This window comes from Nesoenas mayeri, assembly GCF_963082525.1.
Source record: "Nesoenas mayeri genome assembly, chromosome: 1".
NCBI lineage: Eukaryota > Metazoa > Chordata > Aves > Columbiformes > Columbidae > Nesoenas > Nesoenas mayeri.
The window spans coordinates 32,640,336-32,660,244 of NC_137541.1; the positions used below are offsets into that span (position 1 = coordinate 32,640,336).

A 19,909-nucleotide genomic window follows, 5' to 3' on the forward strand; every position below is an offset into this window, starting at 1 on the left:
TGTAGGGAAAGCATGGTAGCCCAGGGCATATTTTTTATGCCTTTAATTTGCAGTTTCTGCACCCATTTGGCATATGGGTGCAGCTTAGGACTCATCTCCCTTTCTCAAAGCTATGATTGATTTCTGAACATAAAATCAGTCACGAACAATGAATTTCTGTGTAAATATCGTTGTGACTAACTCAATCTAACCCTGCAAATCTTGCTTCCAAGATGAATACAAATAACAAAATCTGAAATTGATGTCTTCATTACATCCTTTGTTGTGAAAATCAAAATGTAATTCAGATCTATTGTAAAACTTGCAATAAACATGTCAGGAAGAAAGAGACTGGAGCTGTTTTGGAAGCAGCTATATGCTGTCTAAATCAGTCTTTTGTGCCCAGGACTCTGACAGAGATAGATAGCACAGATTTCTTTTCAAATGTCTCATACAGGAGAAAAACCCTTCAATGTCACTGATTTTATGTCTCTTTTATATTTTGATCAATGACTGCTGAATTATATATGTGTGCATAGAATGGAACAATAAGGCATTTTACGTTAGTCTGCCGGCAAGCTGCATGGACATCACTCACATCGCAACCTGCCTAATCAAGGTTCAGGTATAATTTTTCAACATCTCCTTCCTGTGCTTCAGCTATCTGTGCAAACAATGATATATTCATGCCAAGTTACAGAACATTTTCTTCCTGCTTAGTAACATTCCCAAGGATGTGCTATCAGAGCTTCTGGTCCACCTTACAGTAAGTCAGCTATTTTATGCTCAGCTACGGTTCCATAACTGGATATGATGACACAGCATTTTAAAAATTTTAAAAATTTAACATTTAGTAAGACACGGGGTCAGCTGCCATTTGTTTGCCCTCTTCTTGTTATTCCTGAGCTGGATTAAAAATCTGCCTCCTCTTCAGTTTCACTGATAGTTCTTCACTGATAGTTCAGCCAGCAAGTTAAACCCAGAATTGCCAATGATGCAAATAAAGACTTCCCAAGAACTTTAAATTCTGCAGAAGGCAAAAGAGGGTTGAGTCACCAAATTTAGTTGCAAACACTGGCAAAAAACAAAGTGCATCGGGCTCTCTGTACACGAGTACTGAGAGATTTGAACAGCATTGCATACTATACAACTGCACCAAAGTAAATCCTGGAGCCTTTTGTAGTTTTTTTGCAGCACCAAGCTGCCCCTAAAATACTGAGGATGGCCTTTGCGCACAAGACATGTCTGTGTGAGGCTTCTGCAGCACAGCTCTCATAACTAGTTGGCAAGAGGCATCTTTATAAACACCCTTCTGCAGTAGCTGAGAACTTATGCTGTCAAAGCTGATGCTTCCAGCTATCTTAAGGAAAACAGAAAAGAGCAATGCAGAAGTTATGTCCTACGATAGCCTCTGTTTGCACAAATTAAATAAAACAGAGGCTATGCAATGGTATGAATGTAAAAACATTTCGCATCAGTGTTTGAACTGGTTGTAAAATAACATTTCTTTTACAGACATCTTTCCCACTTTTCAGTTTTGCTAGATGTAAACAGTAGGTTTTTGTACAGACAATGGAATACATCACCTGTTCTGTGCAGCTTCTACAATAAATCTGATTATTAGAACTAAAAAGAAATATGGAAAACCCAGAAAATTCTGTTAAGGAAGTGCACAGCCTTACTTTCACAGATATGCCAAGCTAAACAGAGTATTCTTCACAGCAGCTTTCAAAAATATCTCCTTAATTTTCAGAGCTCTGCCTCTTTGGTCTATCATGATTGCTTTTCTCCTTACCCTCCTGCCTTTCTGCAAGATAAAAAGGCTTGGTTTATGCTCTTAACTTCAAGAACTAGCACCATTATGACAAGAAAATTGAGCTTAACCAAAATAATTCCCAGCTGCAGTGAATGTGCCATTAGCTCATGATGCACAGTGAGGTGTGCTGAGCATGGGCAAGTTGGTATGTCACTTCTCAAAGTGCAAAGATTTCTACTTGCTGCTTTCTACAATCAGAAAAGGCAAATTAAATTGATGGACTTAAATAGGGCAAATGCAAGGCTGGCTGAGACAGGCTGGGATCCCTAACACACTTTAATGCCTTGATTCTCTAAACAAAACCTATTTGGAAAATATTTTTCCTTCTCAAGCTTTAGATATCAATTGTTTAGCTGAATGTCATTAAGGCTCCACTTAAACTAGAATCAAATAAACAAACAAACAAACAAACAAGACAGTAAAGGGAAGCATAATGAGTTTTTCTTGTAAACTACTTGCTTTAAAATACTGCAGTATGCTGTAAGAGAAAATCATGCTAATGAAAAGTCAGATATACCCAAGCATAAGATTCTAGACTAAACCTGTTGATCTGTCTGTAGGAGAGCAAAGTACTATCATTAGCATCATAAATGCCTTCCCAGTTACTTTGCACTGATTTATTACACAGCTTTCAGCAATGTCCTGCAAACACCATCAGTGTTGCTACTACACCGAGCTTTTTCTTTTCTCAGAAAAGAGCAAGTTTTTTCTGAAGAGTCAATACCAAGCAATCTAGTAGTTTAAAACTTCCATGTTAAACCCACAGCAACATACCCTCCCTACTTGGATTCACTTCAGCTCTTAGATTTATAGCTGGGCAAATGGGTGCACACAAAAGTCCAAAATCAGGACCTTTAATAGATGGCAAAACCAGCAAAGAGCAAAGAATATTCTGAGGGGTTAAAAACCTATATATAGGTTTTATATCTATACATGCCATCTGCTTTAATACAGTGCTATAATGTAAATGCTCTCAATCTCACTCATAAAGACTGAAACAAGCACAAAATTACATTTACTGATCAAAGCGTGGGACTTCTAATGCATCCTGTGTTTCCTTCAATTTTTAAAACATAATTAACCTGTCACTCACTGGTTGTTTGGTGGATATGCCATGCTAGAGTCTCAGAAGTCCACACACTTCAGTAACTGACCAGTGCCTCCATGGGAGGTGCTCACACTAGTTGTGGAACCAGAAAAAAATGCAGTTATTTTGTGACACGTACACTTAATGATGTCAGGTTGCCATTTGTGGAAATTCTATCACCCAACAAGCACTGCATCCTTGTGGTTACCTCTCAGTACTCAAAATTCACTATAATTTAAGTAAAATTCACTATAATTTCAGTCCAGAACAACTCCAGGTTCCAAGTGACAGCAAGTGGCATTGATCAGATGTACAGAAAGTCATTTTGTGATTTACAGTTCACCGGCCCCAGTAAGTCTTAAGGTTTGAAATCTTACAAAGCTATTTCATTTACTTTACTTCTTTTAGCATCAACTTTTCCCAGCTTGATCAAGGGAAAGGTGGAAAATAAATAATTCAGTTTGTCACCCATCAGGCTGATTTCACAGGAAACTATTATTTACAAAGGTGGAGCTAAACTCAGTTTGGAACGTGAGATCTGTAATGGATTTCCAGCAGGTTTTACACCAGTTTGACTGTCCAGCACTCTCACACTACGCTGAATTTCACAACAGTATATTTCAGCAAATCTGAGCAATACAGTGTGAAGAGTACTGAGAAATACCTTTGTTATACTTATAGGCACCAAATGCCCCTGTGAAGTTATTTTTTGATGGTTTACCATTTGCAGAGTTCAATCAGAACAGCACGTTAAGGGAAACAAAGCAGAAAAAGTATCACAGTGATTTAGATAAAGCCAATTCTAAAATAATCTCAACATTCACACTTGGCAGATAGTGAAACAATTGCTTTACTCAGCTGAGAGTGTGGGAAACAGGAGGGAGTGATCAGAAACATACTGATTGCTTCAGAAAGGACCTGTTGCAAGCAGCCTATAACTTGGTCCTTCAAGAACTGGCCTTCATGCAGTAAAATGGTTTTATCAGTGTACATGAGAGGAATGTCAAGTACAGGTAAGACATTATGCACAAAAGTCACACATATGTGGTTTCAAATCCATGTCCCTGAGTGTTGTGTATGTTTAAGCAAGTAAATTATCACAGTTCATAAAGAAGTTGTTTCTCTACCAAGACATATCATTGACGCTCAAAAATGGCATGACAAAATGAACTGAATTAAATAAATTTAGAAATCAATTTTGCAGTACTGTCTTCACATTCTGAATACTCTCATCCATTTATAGCCAGATAGAAAGAGCTAATGTGGCCCCCTGTGCACATACAAAAAAAGTGGTACTATTTTGTTCACACACATTTTTCTTCACTCAGAGAAAGTGCCGCATCTTTGAATCATATTTGTTTTATTTGTCTAGTAGGAAAAAACACATTCCTCCCAGGAACACTTACAGTCAGCCTGGATCTGACACAAAAGTCTGTTTTAAATGTTCAGTGTTCATTCCATAACCCTAAAATACCTTGCAATAAAAGAAGAGTAGAAGACGGAAAGTCAGTACGAACCCAACACCTCCTCTAGAGTACCTACTGGCAGTAGAACAAAAAGGGAAGATACAGAGATAAGACCAACCCGTGCTGTCCATTGGCTTGGGGCAGGCAGAGCGCCTGCCCTCAACTCAGGATTCAGCTGGGGAACCTCCTCAATGCAGGAGAATTAAAAATGAGGAAACAGCCACTTCTAATACGCAGCAAATTTAACTCCATCAAAGGTTTGCAGATGAGACATTATACTCCAAGTGAAATTGCACTGGTATGCGTGGAAAATGAGTAATCCATAGCACTAGTTTTGCTCTCTTATTTTTCCCTTTAGCATCTTCCCTTCACCTTTCGGATCAGCACCCAAAACCACGCATACCTATGAGACAATCTCGACTGCCTTACAATTTCAGGCAAACAATACAACATCCACATAATCTGTAAAATGCATCAGCTTTTCTACACTGTATCCTTGTAATTATTTTGGTGTTTACTGTGTTTAACAATTTGTGTAGACGTTCTGTGACTCTAACAAAGATTAACTTCAGAAGAATCATATTAGTGTTCCTACACTCCATCACCCTGTTGTTTCCTTTCATAAATATAAAGCTCTCACCTGTACATGAATAATCATCAATGCGTATATATCCTGTTTTGCAGATGCACATAAAGGATCCTGGTGTATTGACACACATGGTATTCTCACGACAGTAGTGCCGTCCTTCAGCACACTCATCAATATCTGTGAATAAAGTAAAGAGGAACATGAGTCAAATTCAGCAGCGTTCTTTGCAACCTCTCAATATAATGCTATTCACTTCTATCAGTAGTGGGTTAGATTCAAAAGTTACTTGAACAACAAGTAAGTATTTTGGAAAGTTTTTTGGCTTTCTCCTTTAAAGAAGCTCCTTGAAGTGTTCAAACAAGAGAATCAGCATGAGCTTTCAGTGAACAGCTCTTAGTAGAGTTACAAAGAAGATTACATTGGCTTACATCTTTCCTTTTGAAGTGCCTATGATGTTATTCCTATGATTTAAAGAAGAATAAAACAAATAACTGCGGTCCCAAACAACAGACCAACTGCCTCAGCACTGCAATGTCATCCATCACTGTACCTATATAGTCAATGCAGTCATCTGTGTACAAACACACTACTATAGACATATTACTATGCCTCTGATCTAATAGGCATTGTTGCTTGGGAAGAAACTGGAAGGAACATGGTAATACCTGAAAAGGCATTGGAACTTACTATATAATGTTTCTCTTAGTAACCAGACATTAATTTTGGTAAATATAAACACATCTATACAGATCTCTATACATATGTATATAGATACATATATGTGCACTATATCTGAAAGCAACATGAAAGAATCTGATTTATAGAAAGATCTGCTCTGACAGAAAAAACTGCAACTTGTTAGGGTGGGATAGCTGTTGCAGTATAGTGTCCTAGATATAAACCACTGCAGGCATGGACTTCAAAATCTGACTGGTTTTGGTACTCCCTCGGGCTGCAAAATCAGACGTATTTCTTGTAGCAGGTTATATTTCAGTGGTAAAACAAAAAAAGTACCGCAAATAAGAAAAAAACCCTTCTGTACAGTATAATTATGTCACAAAGAAAAGTTATATTAATTTGGAAGTGCTTAGTAGCATGCTGTTCCTGTAATACTAATGATAAAGACAGCATTACTGAGATGCTCTGTACATCTAGTTATATTGTCATGTGATGTGCCACTGAACCTTGCTATAAAAGTATGTTAAAAATCAAAAGGGTTATTTTTGGCTTGCTTTTTTTCCTGCTCATCATCTTTTATCTCCTCCCTGTTTTCAATTATGTTTACAGCTTTCAGAGTTGACAAAAAAAAATCTCTGGATGTAAAACAGTGTTGTGTTCCAGAATCTGATGACAGTTCAAAACAACAGACTTGATATATGAACTCAAATCAAGGTTGACTTCTTAATGCTGTGATGCTAAATGGCAGCAGTGTTAACTCCTGTAATTTACTGCTGCTTAGGTTGTATGACTGTTTCCCAATTCATCCTCACTCCCTAGTGTCTGTAAATCAATAGTGCTTACCAACTATACTCCTTGCCTGCTTTTTTTTCCCCCTTACATTCCCAGAAGAAAGTTTGTCTTCCAGTACAAAACAACGCAACACATGGAATATTAACAATTCTGTAGTCATTTCCTAATTTGACTCAGTTTTGGAAAAACCTTCTATTTTCCCCAGCTCTCTGCCCAGTGCAACTCTTTTGCTGGATTCTGCTGGAGAAGCTGGGGCCAGTTGGCACAAACCATGAAGGTGTCCACTGCGAATGCTCAGGGTGGTGAGGCCAGCTTGTTTTGCACAAATTCAGTTCCTAAGAGCTTCACATCCAATACACTTCAGCTGGTTTCCACCCCTTTCTTTCCCTGTAAGCTCTACAGGCATGGAAGAATCATAGCTCCATTAGGGTGTTGGTTTTGAAAAGCTAATTTTGTAATCTTCATGTACATATACAAATACACAAATAAATGTGTATTTACAATCAGCACAGTGAGCATACTAAGGCTTAAAACACATCTAGTGATGGTCCTCTAAGAAATAAAAATTTAAAAAAAAATAAAAAATTATAAAACTAAACCAAATCAAATCAAAAGAACAAACCACAACAACAACCACCACACACACACAAAAAAAACCAAACCAAATCAAACAAAAAAAGCCCAAACAAAACAAAACAAAACAAAATAAAACAAAACAAACCAAAAACTATCACAAGACTACCAGAGAGGCAGCTGGTTTTCCATGGAAAGTGGAAAATGGCACAGATCTCCTGATGTACAGATGTTCAGCAGAAACATTAAAGTGCAGTTCAAAAAATCAGTCAGCAGTTACAACATATGCCTCAGCTACTACCACAAATGATGCAACTTGTGTCTTTCATGGTTCTAGTTCACAACTCCATATTAAATTAATGGTGTTGATTTGTATTTAAGTAACAACATCAGTCTTCAAGTAATTAGAGGCCTTATGTTCTTGGCACCAACAAACTGCCTAGGAGCCAGCTTTGGCACCCTCAAAAAATTCTACTTAAAGATCCAAAATCTCAAAAGCATTAAATAGAACTTTCTTAAAGCTATATTAGTGATTGCTTTGGCAGGTAAATAGCCACAGGAGACATAAAACACTAATGGTTTTCATTTTGCAGTGAAAACTTAAAGCCAGAGCTACTTTGATTCAAGGCTCCTAATTTAGAAGCATTCTAATGAATGCTTTCATTTTGCCAACATACCACATATTGAGGTTTTGTAAAACGTTTTATTTATAATTGCCTTTATTTCAAAACCTTGCCTGTTCAATTGTTACAAAAAAAAACCCACCCCACAACTGATGAGGTTAGCTTCGAATTGAAGTGTTTCATTTGAAAAAATCTGATATTTTTTTTTCAAATGCATTTACAAAGATATTGTCCACATTTTTCAAACACTTACTGGAAAACAAAACTCTTTCCTACCCAGCTCTCTAGAAAACCTATACAGAATGCAAATGAAATAAAGTTGTTGTTATTATTATCACTACTGTCACATTATTGTATTACACTGGTAGCTGAAGACCCAAATCAAGCGTCAAAACTCCATTGCTGTACACTGTGGACACACAGCTGATAAAAAGTTACTTTTACAAACAGTTTGCAACTTCAGCACTAAATTATATCACCACAAAAGATAATTCATACGAAAAGACTAAAATAACAGTCAAATGACAACTATTCACACAGAGATTGACCAAACTAAAAACATGCAATTCCATTCACCCTTTTGCACTCTAAATATAAGCTTCATATACATGAGGTTAAGGTATTACAGATCAAGGAAGAGTGATTTGAGGCAGGGAGAGAGCCCAACATCTGTTCTCTTTCAAAGCTACCAAAATAAAAGCCTTTTCATCCTCCTTCCTGGTTGAAACACTGGTGTAGCCTTTTATTCACCTTTAAATACAAATGCACTAAGTACAACAGAAAACCTGATGCATTTATCTTAATTTTCCCCTGCCAAAAAGCCTAGTTAGCATATTAATGCACATTAATGTCTTATTGTTTAGCCAGTAAGATGCTGAAGTCAGATCAACAGGATGAATGCACCACTCCAATGGCTCTACACATTCAACAATAAAGACTTGTGTGCTTCAAGTCTGTGATGTGATACTGAGCCACCAGCTGTGATGTACTGACAACAATGTAGTCATGGAGATCATCAACCTGCTCTGTTCCCAGTGGAACAGATAAAAGAGGCATCTCTGGGAAAACTGGTTACTGCAAAAGTGCTTGGAATCTGCACTTCAATGATTTATTTACACTTGCAAAAACATCAAAACAAAAAAAAATCCTTTCTTTATCCTCTCAAGCATTCAAACAAAATTGATGCAAAATATATAACCCAGGAAAAGTTCCTCTGTATTCCTTCTTCCTGCACACTAATGAGTTTGCTTCCCCAGAGTGAAATTCCCAGTTATGTTTTACAGTCCCATTAATAAGAAGAGAACTTGACCTGCAATCTATAAATCATTGTTGACCGAAGCCTCATGCTAACAAACAAAGCCTTTCCTTAGGCCTCACTATCCATCATTGCCTTTATCCACCACAAAAGCCTGCCAGAACAAATGAGTCTGGTAGTAATTCAGTAAATCTGGGCTGTAAAGAAAGGACGCTATTTCTAGAACTGAGGATCCTTTATGGATAGTGCCCTGCCTGCAGCCAGTGCCTTTAAAACTCAATGGTAGCTAGCATCAGTGATTTCCCTGATCACACTTACAGAGGCATACAGTGGGCAGGGAGATGCTCTTGCAGGATTTTGCAACAAATAATACTCAGTAGCTAGGAAGACAGCAAACAGGAGCATAAAAAGCTTTATCAATAAAAATTTATTTCATAAGTGCATAAAAAAATACCCTGAAAACAGGAGCAGAGTAGATTAGATCTATAATTTAAAAACAAGCAAAAAACCACTTTTTTTTTTTTGGTTAATGAAAGGTTCTGTCTTTGCAGCCCATAAATATGACACCCCATATTTACCTGCTAAAGAGGATAATGCTTTTCCACCTCTCCCACACACCCTCCTAAGCAAACCTCCATCCTGACCCGAGGTCTCCATTGCTAAGAGCAAGGGCATCATTTAGGCACCATTCCTGCAAATCTTGGGCTTCTGCTGAGAATCACAAGGATGGTTGTCGGTAACAATGGTCACCATAAAGGTCTTTCAGGCCCTTATTTTTATCACTGCTGACCTGACTCGTACAGAAATAGACAAGCTGGGAAAGGCCGAGACTTTCTCATCTGGTCCCTGGCCTAGAAAAAGGGCATCACAAGATCAGCAGATGTTACTCAGCAATTAAGGGACTATGAAGGAGGAGAATGAACGGTGTCCAATCATATCAACCATTACCATTGAAAAAGATAAATGTGGACTTAAAACCAACACAACCTGTCCTGCATCCTGGACAGGGTGACAAAGGAAAAAAAGTTCTGTCCTTTTTCTTTCTTTTTGCGTTCCCTTGATAGGGAATAGTCCTTCTTTTCTCACCTTCTACCTCTGACATCAAGCTTTTCTGCTGTTTTCCTCTGTCACTCATTTTCTACCTGAGTAAGCTTGGTCCTCCCTCCAGATCTTGCTCACCTTGTCTCTCCTCCTGTCTTCAAACCATCCCCTCATCAACTCCTTCTCCTTAAAAGAAAAAAGATAGACCATAACTTCCATTACTTTGAAGGAAAATCCCACCAGCTTATCCATCTGTGAAAAGATCGGGCTTTTTCCTTTCATCACCAAACACACTAACTCAAACTCTTACTTCCTAATTGCTCGAGTATAGTAGAACTTTCCAGTCCATTGCTCCAATAAAAGTGTTCACAGTAGGGTGTCTCCTACTTCCCTGACCATATTTCTGAGCTCCTGTTCTCTCCAGGCTCCCTTTGCTTTCAGCTAAAACCAGGTTTCAGTATCTCGCATGCTTTGGTTTCCACAACACTATCCTCCTATGTGTCTCTTCTTGCATGTACCCTTTCTCACTCGCTGTCTAAGAGGACAAAGTACCTCAGGGTTCTGGCACAGCCTTTGCTCCTCCTCCTCCCTCTACTATTTCTAGGCTCTCCACCACCAGGCGAGTCTATGATTTGACTTCTGCTGTTACTGCCGTCAGTCACAAACCGATCACTGCACTTTTGTTTTGCTTTTCTCTATCAAATCCAGTGTAGCAGTTTTTCTAACTGACATATTCCACAAAGGATGTTAATGTCAACTTCCATCAAAATTGTCTATTTTCTCACAAACTCACACGTTATTTATTTCAGCTGACTGCACTCATCACTCCTACCCTCTATAGATAATCTTAGACTTTTTCTTCTCCATTTATATATATATATAGCCCTGCGCTTTTGGTGTTAACAACAGTCAGTAAAAGACCTAGCTCCAACAGCTACATTACCAAGTGTTCACACATATATGATCTATCTTTGTTTTTTGTTGTTGTCTGGGTTATTATTATTTTTATTTTTCCAACTTTTCTGTATTTGTGTATCTCCTCCCCTCAAAGAGGAAAGCACTAAAACCTAAGAAATCACAATATAACTAACCTCATGAACCCACTACAAGAACATACCCCCATGCACTAAGTTATTGATAAAACATACTCAGGGATACACGAAGACCAAGGAGAAAAAATAAAATAACTTTCCACCATCCCCATCATGCTGCTCCGAGCAAAGAACCTGGGCCACTAACAAGTCACTCTAGCCATGTGTAGGGAGGGTAAGAGGAAATGGGCAGCTACTTGTATCTATTGATTTTTATTGAATTATTAATGGACCTTAAGAGAAACAGGGTGAGCTAGATTATGAGTGTTAGCACTGTTGTAATTGAACTAATAAGAGGTTGTTATGTCTTGACTAGACTGCTAAAGCACCTGTTGGACTAAAAATAAATTCTAATTATTGGATCTTCACATAAGGTGGGCTCTTTCCTCACCCAAAACTAAACTGCATAGATAACTCATACACACATTGTACACTTTGTGGTGCTTTTCCATTCACATTATTTTAAATCTCTGATCTTTGTTTAAGTTGATTATTTCTGTCCATCTCCTGCAGCCTGAGATGGGGCTATTAGGACAGAAAGTACTTTTGAAATAAAGGCAAAGTCATTCAAGGTCTACATTCCTTGACAGAATACAGCTTTGAAAGGACAGAATACAACATTACAGCATTTCAGAAATATAATTTTTAACAGTACAAAGAGTTGTTTTTATTTCAACTTGCCCCAGTTTTTGAAAAGGAAGACAGACTGTTGAGATAAAACTGTCCTTGTTGAACATGCAGTAGGAGATTACTGTTCAACAGCAGCCAATGCAAGCGAGTTGCTTGGTAGAAAATGAAATTGGTATCTCAGTCTCATGAAAACATTACTGGACTCCACATACATTATGTAGTTTAAAAAATATATATCACACAGGAAATTTTTGAAAACAAATATTGTCTACCACCATGTAATGTTTTACTTGGCAAACTGCATCTTCTTACTATTTAATGTCTTATAATTAATTCATATGGTAATGTATAAGTGATAAAACAAGTAATTATACATAGTTATCTGTCAGACATGAAAGCATCTCAGGGGGGCTTTCCTTAGGCATCAAATAACTAGTCTGATGTAGCTGAATACTGCAAATAAAAAGGATGTTGTATATGATTAATTAGCGAATTCCAAAAATCAGCTTACTGATACCCCAGTTCATGATCCATCTCCCTTCAACACTGCACTTGGTTAGAAATAGGTCTTTAAATTTGAATTGCAAAATAATATTTTTCTTCTTTTTAAAGTATGACAGCTTCTCATAATTTTGAACTGTGAATGTCAAGAGTTTAGAAATACTTGCCACTGTTAGTGTTTTTGTTTGCCCCTATTTTAAAAGGGGAATAAGGAGCACTAGTATTTTTATATAGAAACTACAAATATATATCAGATTTTTCACAGGAAGAGGCAGCTCAGACTGCACATGTGTATTTTAAAACTCCTCATCAAATGACAGAAGCACACATAACAGGATAGCATCTTGTCCTGCTTTTGGCTGGGATAGAGTTATTTTCCTTCCTAGTAGCTGGCATAGTGCTGCGTTTTGGATTTAGGATGAGAATAATGTGGATAACACACTGATGTTTTAGTTGCTGCTGAGCAGTGCTTCCACTAAGCCAAGGATGTTTCAGCTTTTCATACTGCCTGGCACAGAAGTGTGCTGGGGATGCACAAGAAGCTGGGAGGAGACACAGCCAGGACAAGTGATCATAACTGGCCAAAGGGATATTCCACACCACATGACGTCATGCTGAACAAAAAAACTGTGGGGAGTTGGCCGGGGGGTGGCAGCTGCTGCTCAGAGACTCGCTGGGCATCAGTCAGCAGGTGGTGAGCAACTGCATTGTGCATCACTTGTTTTGTATATTATTTTATTATTACTATTATTCATTCCTTTCCTGTCCTATTAAAGTGTCTTTATCTCAACCCATGCATTTTACCTTTTTTCTGATTCTCTCCCCCATCCCACTGAGGCAGAGTAAGTGAATGGCTGTGTGGTGTTTAGCTGCCTGCCAGTTTAAACCCACAACATATCTGTAAGCTGTAGTAAGGCCCTTGATGGTGGGCTAGACTGTGTTTAAGGTTTGGATAGGGTCTAAAGCATGCAGCACAATCCTGAAAGATATCTAGTAAATAACTGCCTGTTGTACAGAAAGAAGTGGTGATATCACAACTCAGCTGTCTCTCAAATAATTCCACATTAGTTAGAGCACCATAGCAGATAGAATCACTGTGGCTGCTATTGCTCTGCACTCTTCATCAATTAATATTTATTTTAAATTCAGTTTGGTTTAATGCCAGGCATCTGTTCAAGCTCTTGGGGATCCAGCCTCTACGTATCATTATGACGTGTTGCACTTTTATACTGAGGTTTTAAAAGTTACAAAAGAAAACCATCCAGCTGGCTGTGCATATTTCATCACAGTGACAACATCTAATTCTTCCAGTAGTCAACTCCCAGCTACTAGTGAAAACTAGAAACAAAATTAAGGTTGTATTTTCTTTTCTCTTTGCTTTGAGGTTCCAGATTTAAGCAACTTGTATGAAAGCTTCCACCTTAATTTCTTATTTAAAAACAAAATGCAATATATGCTTTTATTGCTGTTGGAAAAGGGCTGCTCTCAATACAACAAAGCATCTCCTGATCAAGCACTGGTAGCACAGAGGAGTTTCAAAGAGTTTCCAAGAGGCTCCCTTCATACGATTAATCTCAGCTTTTTTTTTATCATAGTAACATCACTGTCAGTGATGGGTGGATGATAGAATCAGTCTGATCATACTTTCTGTAGAAGTAATTAAAATCAGATAACACTGAATCACATCCTGCAATTTGTACACATACAAATTATCCCACTGTTACAGGTGGTAGAACTATCTGTACCCCAGTATGCACCATGCTTTATGAAATGGTGTCAGGGATACTACTCATATGCTTTAAGTTAGGAATATGCTTTATTATCTTCCTAAGTAGGAGCCATGGCAGACAAGAAGGACTTCGCCTACACTGACACATTAGAACTGGCACGGTAATTCTTAGTGTTTAGATTTCTCATTAACATAAAGATGGAAATAAGATGACACTTACTGTCTTTGCTGAAAAAAATATTAATAATTAACAATATACTAATATTATTTAATATTAATGTTTAATTTCAATATTAATAATGTTTAATTACTTCTTAATAGCTATTTGGAAATAACATTCTGCCCTCCTGGAGTGGAAGTTTTTCTTTCTGCTTGATTAGTTTTCCAACCCAACCCAAAACAACAAGGTAATGACTCAAACATTGCCAGCTGATAGAGATGGAAATCTTTATTTCTTAGCTATATGTAATGCTATTGCCACATGTCACTTACAAAAAAGAATTTATGGATGGAGAAGCTTGGGTAACCCTCTCAGTTTCACAAAACTGGCAGTATTCCAGATTCTCACCCAAAAAATGTGGTGCAGATTATGAAGAGAGGAAAGCTAGCAAATAGCCCAATACTACTTATTAAAGACCTAGAGGACAATAGAATACATTTTAATACTGTGGGGTTCATCTCCATTACAGAGCTCTCTATCTAACTTAAGCTTTTATCAACATTACACTTGCTTAAAGAAAATATACATGGTTTATTACTGCACTCAGCCAATATGCTGCAACATGTATCCTATTGCAATTTGAGTATTATCATTTATCTTTTGTAAGATTTCTTCTCTTCACTGCAATCTGTAGAAATCAGGCTCATTCTAAAAATGTACTTTATTTTTGTAATCCAGTAGGTAAAAACAGGATCAACGATAAGATTAACAATAGATTGTAATAATTAGATAAGTCAAGATGTGTAATGTTTCTGTTGTTGAGGAAGAGAGTTGAATAATACATTAGTATTTTTACCCGAACACAGGGATAAATTAGTAAATCTTTGCAGGCAGAATGAGAACATACAGCTCTGAGATGAGGGAAATCTGATGAGGTCCAACCAAATGGCTCTTCCAACATGCTTCAGATATCTACTCTGGAAAGAGACAATTCATCCTCTAAAACTGCCTAGTTCCCTCCACTGATGATGACTTAAACCAAGCAGCTTATTCAAAAGTAGATTTCTAAACTGAAGACCTTCTCCCCTTGAGAGACAATCATCAGTTAAGCTGATGTAATCCTCAAATGTAGAAGTCATTCAGTCTTTGGTCTCATTTCAGCTGCTACACTTGAAACTGGGACAAATACGGCAACATCAGAGAAACTAGGAGAGTTACTGAAGAAAAAGCACAAATAACAATAAAAATGGAAAATGGTTTCACAAAAAAATTGTTTAATATTATTAAATGATCCCAAATTGTTAAGTTAGCTAGGCTGTGTAATGTACAACTAGTACAACTAAATTCCCAAATATCAGAAAATAAACATTAGGGTCCACACACCCATAAGGTAAATATGTGATGTATGGAGGGCTGACCCTGTTCAGCAATTCATCAACAAGTGAGCAATGCTCACTTGTTTCCCCTGCCAGTGGGATGGGGGACAGAATTAAAGAGCAAAAGTGAGAAAAAGCTCATTAATTGAGATAAAGACCATTTAATAAGTGAACTGGGAAAAGGGGAAAAAAGGTGATTCAAAGGCAATCACTCTCCATCTCCCACCAGCAGACTGATGCCCAGCCAGTCTTGGAGCAACAGCCACATCAGAAAGAGTACCCCCGTTTTTACTGCTGAGCATGATGTCATATGGTCTGGGATACCCCTTCAGTCAGCTGGGCTCAGCTGTCCCAGCTGTGCCCCCTCCCAATCTCTTGCCCATCCCCAGCCCACTCACTGCGGGGGAAGTGAGAAACAGAGACGGCCTTAGCGCTGCACAAGAACTGCTCAGCAACAGCTAAAACATCCAGTGTCGTCAACGCTGTTCTAGTCACAAATCTAAAACACAGCAACATACTATAAAGAAAATTAACTCCATCCCAGCCAAAATCAGTACAAGGTGTAAAGCAGCCTCTGCATTGGGTAAAATCCTCTTGATAAAGAAGCAAATAATTTTTGTCAGATAATGTTCAGTCCTGGTGCTGATAGAAGATTTCTGTATTCTCCTATATTCTTTCTTGAGCTTACTCTCATCTCTATTTAATCAGCAAACCTTGATAACACTTCTGAAGTGAAATCAGATTTTGCACAGAGATAGTTGAGTGGTATTATTAAATCAGAAAATCAGAGTTCAAGCAATACTTCAAAGTGCAGTCTCCAAAGGGTACAAGTAACACCTCCTCCCCAAACATATTTTTTGTGGACTGCCAAAAGTGCCATGGCGCAGTGGATGAAAACAGCTTAGGTTAAAGGATCTGGGAAGAACACCTAAAGCTGCCACCGGCAGACTATTTGCAAACCCATCTTATTTGAAATATAGGTATATTTCACTCCTCTAGATGTATCAGAATATCTTGGCAGCCAAGAGTCACAAACTTTATCCTTAAAAAGTTTTTCAGCATGACTCTATCACTACAACTGTGGTGGGCATTGAACACTATTTGAAATATAATACATCCTAAAGGGCAGTCATCACTTTGAGAGCACTGCTGGTGTTGCTTCAGGAAAAACGTCTTACACTTTATCAGAATTTCTGTTTCTGTAAAATGTTGATGATAGGTAGGCTATACACCAAGGGTGCTATACTCAAAAGCACCTACACATGGGCAACACAGCATAATCCATACCCAACCTGCCCATAAGGTATTTCAAATTGCATAATAACCCGAGGCATAAAATAGATTTCAGAGTACTTGGAATAAGGCTTAGAGCACGTAAATGAAGAAATACCAACTCTTTAAGTATTGCTTTTAACAGCCCTCTGAGGGAAAGCTAAATGTGACATAAATATTAACAAATATTATTATTATAAAACAGAAAGGTATCTACCATAACAGTATCTAGAGACATCACACAGATTTGGAAAAGCACCAGCTCTTTCTAGGACAGAAGCCAAACTCTTCAATCATTCAGATGAAATTTATGCAGCTTTTCCAGACCCATACTGAAACCAGCTTAGAGTATTTTTGGGCTTATTCCTCTACCTTAAGGAGAAGTTCTGCCAAGGGGAGCATCATTACTTCTGTTTATTATTTGAATTTTGACAGTGCTGAGGCACAAATCGGGATTGTATTTAGTGAAGATTGGCTCTAACACAGAATCAATGACATCCAATTTTGTAGTATACCTGAAGTTCGTAAAGTGTGAACATAGAAACAGTTATCATACCCATGGGCTCCGGCCATTACAAAAAGCCTTCTCTGAAAGGCTTTTTGTTAAGTTGACATTTCTACACTTGGCATTGCTTGTCATTAAAGCCACAATAATGGCACAGTGAAGAAAGGATATGTGCTCAGAGGCTCGGACCATTTCAGCCTTTTCAGATGAGGGACAGGACTCTAAAAAGACTTGGTGTTACACTATTGCTATTGTGCCCTTTGCTAGTACATTGTTTAATAGTAAGGTAGAAGTCTTCTTCCAGGAATGAAAACTCAGTGCTCAATGAGACATTTGGGCTGGAAAAAAGGGATACAATACAGAAAGCACACCTCTGAAAAAACATGGGTATTTCAGTCCCCTGCCCCTCCTCTTCCACAAAAACAACCCTAAAGTTTCAGTCTGTGACCCCATGGTCGGCCAAGGCCGGTTCTGGACCCACAGTTCAAGTGCGGTGCCCATGTTGCAGCTACGGTCCATAACCAGCAGCAAAGCCGAGCTGTTCCGCCTGCTGAGCTGGCTTTGCCCTTGGCTGGAACAACCTCGCCTGGCAGAGACCCAATCTCATGAGCTTTGCTCACATGGGCACATCTTCCTACTGCGACTTACTCCCACTACCTTCAAGGTGAGTAAGTGTTCCTGGATCAGGCCCTAAATCATACACATTTTTAAGAGATAATGCATCAAAAAATAAAACAATTATTACTTTTATGAAAATAATATGTCCCAACTTTTTATTCACTTATACAAGTTTTTTGAAAGCACTTAAACGGATTGATAATTACCACTCAGAAACAATGTCACTTGCCCACACAGAAGCAACTGGGACAAAAAAATCTTCTCAAAAAATCATCATACTAAATGCAAGTACTGCACAAACTCGTAAATCCACTTATAATACAAATGCATCAGTCTCATACATGATAAGCTACTGCATCCTCATCTAAATATTTCACCACCAATGCTGATCAAAATGCTTCTTTTCTTTTTGCTTATGACATGCCTGGCAAACTCCACACATAGCAACAGACTCAAAATGCAGAGATCACTAAGAAAGCGTAACTTGCTTTTCTGCTTTCACTCAGCAAAGTAACAATAGAGCCGTGGAAAAGAACCTTCTTAAAGCACCTGTTTTCACCCTAACTCCATTACTCCAGTGACCCCCCGGTAAAGGAAATGGTTGATGAGTTCCCAGAAATGCAGATCAGCAGCCTAAGCTTCAACATAGTCTCCAGGGCCTACAGGCTAAAACGTGGCTGATGTTGTAACACAGAACAAGCTATACAGCTGGTCCTGATGTCAGATGTCTGCGGGGACGTGATGAGGCCAAGGGTTTTGTTTCTGCATGATTTTTGGTTCTCAAAACAGGCTTCTGTCAGAAGGTTTACCATAAACATTAAGCAGAGAGGTATGCAAAGCTGAATTATTTATATTCTCCTTTCCTGAAAACATTCATGAATTCTCAAATCTAAATCTACAGATGAGCATTCCCACTGACATTAATGCAGCTACTAACTCAAGTAAGCTTCAGATATTAGCTTTTGTAGAGTTCAGCCAAAGCAACAGTCTTAAAAGGCCCTGTTTCATCCCATTTAATTGTGCATCACCAGATAACAACCCAGGTGTTAGGTGGGTCTGCAGAGTACCTTAGACTCTCTTCACAGATGCTTGACTTTCATGTAGCAGGCTAAATCTGAATGAACCTTTAGTCAAAGGCCATCCTGCTAGGAACACTCAAGCTTTATGGTAAGAATGCACTAGTATTACGTGTTTGCAGAATCAGGGTTTTCACGAGGAAGAGCAACAGTTTGCACAAAAGCGAAGAGATTGTGCAGAGGACCTTGGCTCTCCTTGCTAGAGTGGAAATGGGTTTTTCACAGGATTATGCGACATTGTAAAGAGACAAATTATAGAGATTTCTCTTCTGATTCAGTAGCTTTTTGCTTCCTGATACCAAAAGAGCAGCTCAAATAATAAATAATTACTCAGTATGACTAACAATACCAGCATCTAGCCTATAGCATTTACTTAATCCCTGTGGAGAAAGGGAACAGGCAGCAGTGAAAAGATAAACTAAACAGTAAACTAATATGCTATTCAAATGGTTGACTTTTAGGTTGCCTGAATATTGGAATACCATTAAAAAAAAAAAAAAGGAAAACTTTAATATAGAAGCATGTTTCTAATTCAAGACCTCAGCTATATTAACTTGCCACTTTGACACTGATCAGATTTTTTTTTTTTTTTTTAAAGAACTTAATTGGAGATAATTATTTTACTTGATTAATATGCTGCACATCTAATTAACTGCATTTAATAGGCCTATCACTTTGACAACTCGTGAATCAATACATTCATCCCACAGTAATTTATACAGGGGGGCAAGCATCTGTACAAAGTATTACCTTCGCAGTAGGCATTGTCCTCTCGAAGGGCTCGGAAGCCGTCTCGGCAGATACAGACAGCTCTATCATCTAGGTTTCGGCAGACAGAATGTTCCATACAATTATGTCCTTCAGTGCAAAAGTCATGGCCTGCACAGAAACAGAGATGACTGAGGGTTAAAAAGAATCCAGGGATTATAAAACACCCCTGTCAAAGACAGTCCTATCTTTTTTTCAGTGAGGTCAAAGAATACCTTTCTATTGCCTGTGAGATATAGAAAAATAAATTGTACCAAGCATGAAACAGATGAAAGAAGTGGTAA

General features: G+C 38.1%; 1 protein-coding gene across 1 annotated transcript in view; it reads right to left on the bottom strand.

Annotated features, from left to right (window-relative positions):
* Positions 1 to 19,909, bottom strand: part of NELL2 (neural EGFL like 2) — a gene marked incomplete at both ends in the record, with an annotated part of 152,729 nt that overhangs the window by 63,643 nt on the left and 69,177 nt on the right. The window contains 2 exons of the mRNA XM_080359060.1: positions 4,989 to 5,114; positions 19,608 to 19,736. Of these exons, the coding sequence (XP_080215186.1) occupies positions 4,989 to 5,114; positions 19,608 to 19,736 (255 nt within the window). The remainder of the gene's footprint in view (positions 1 to 4,988; positions 5,115 to 19,607; positions 19,737 to 19,909) is intronic.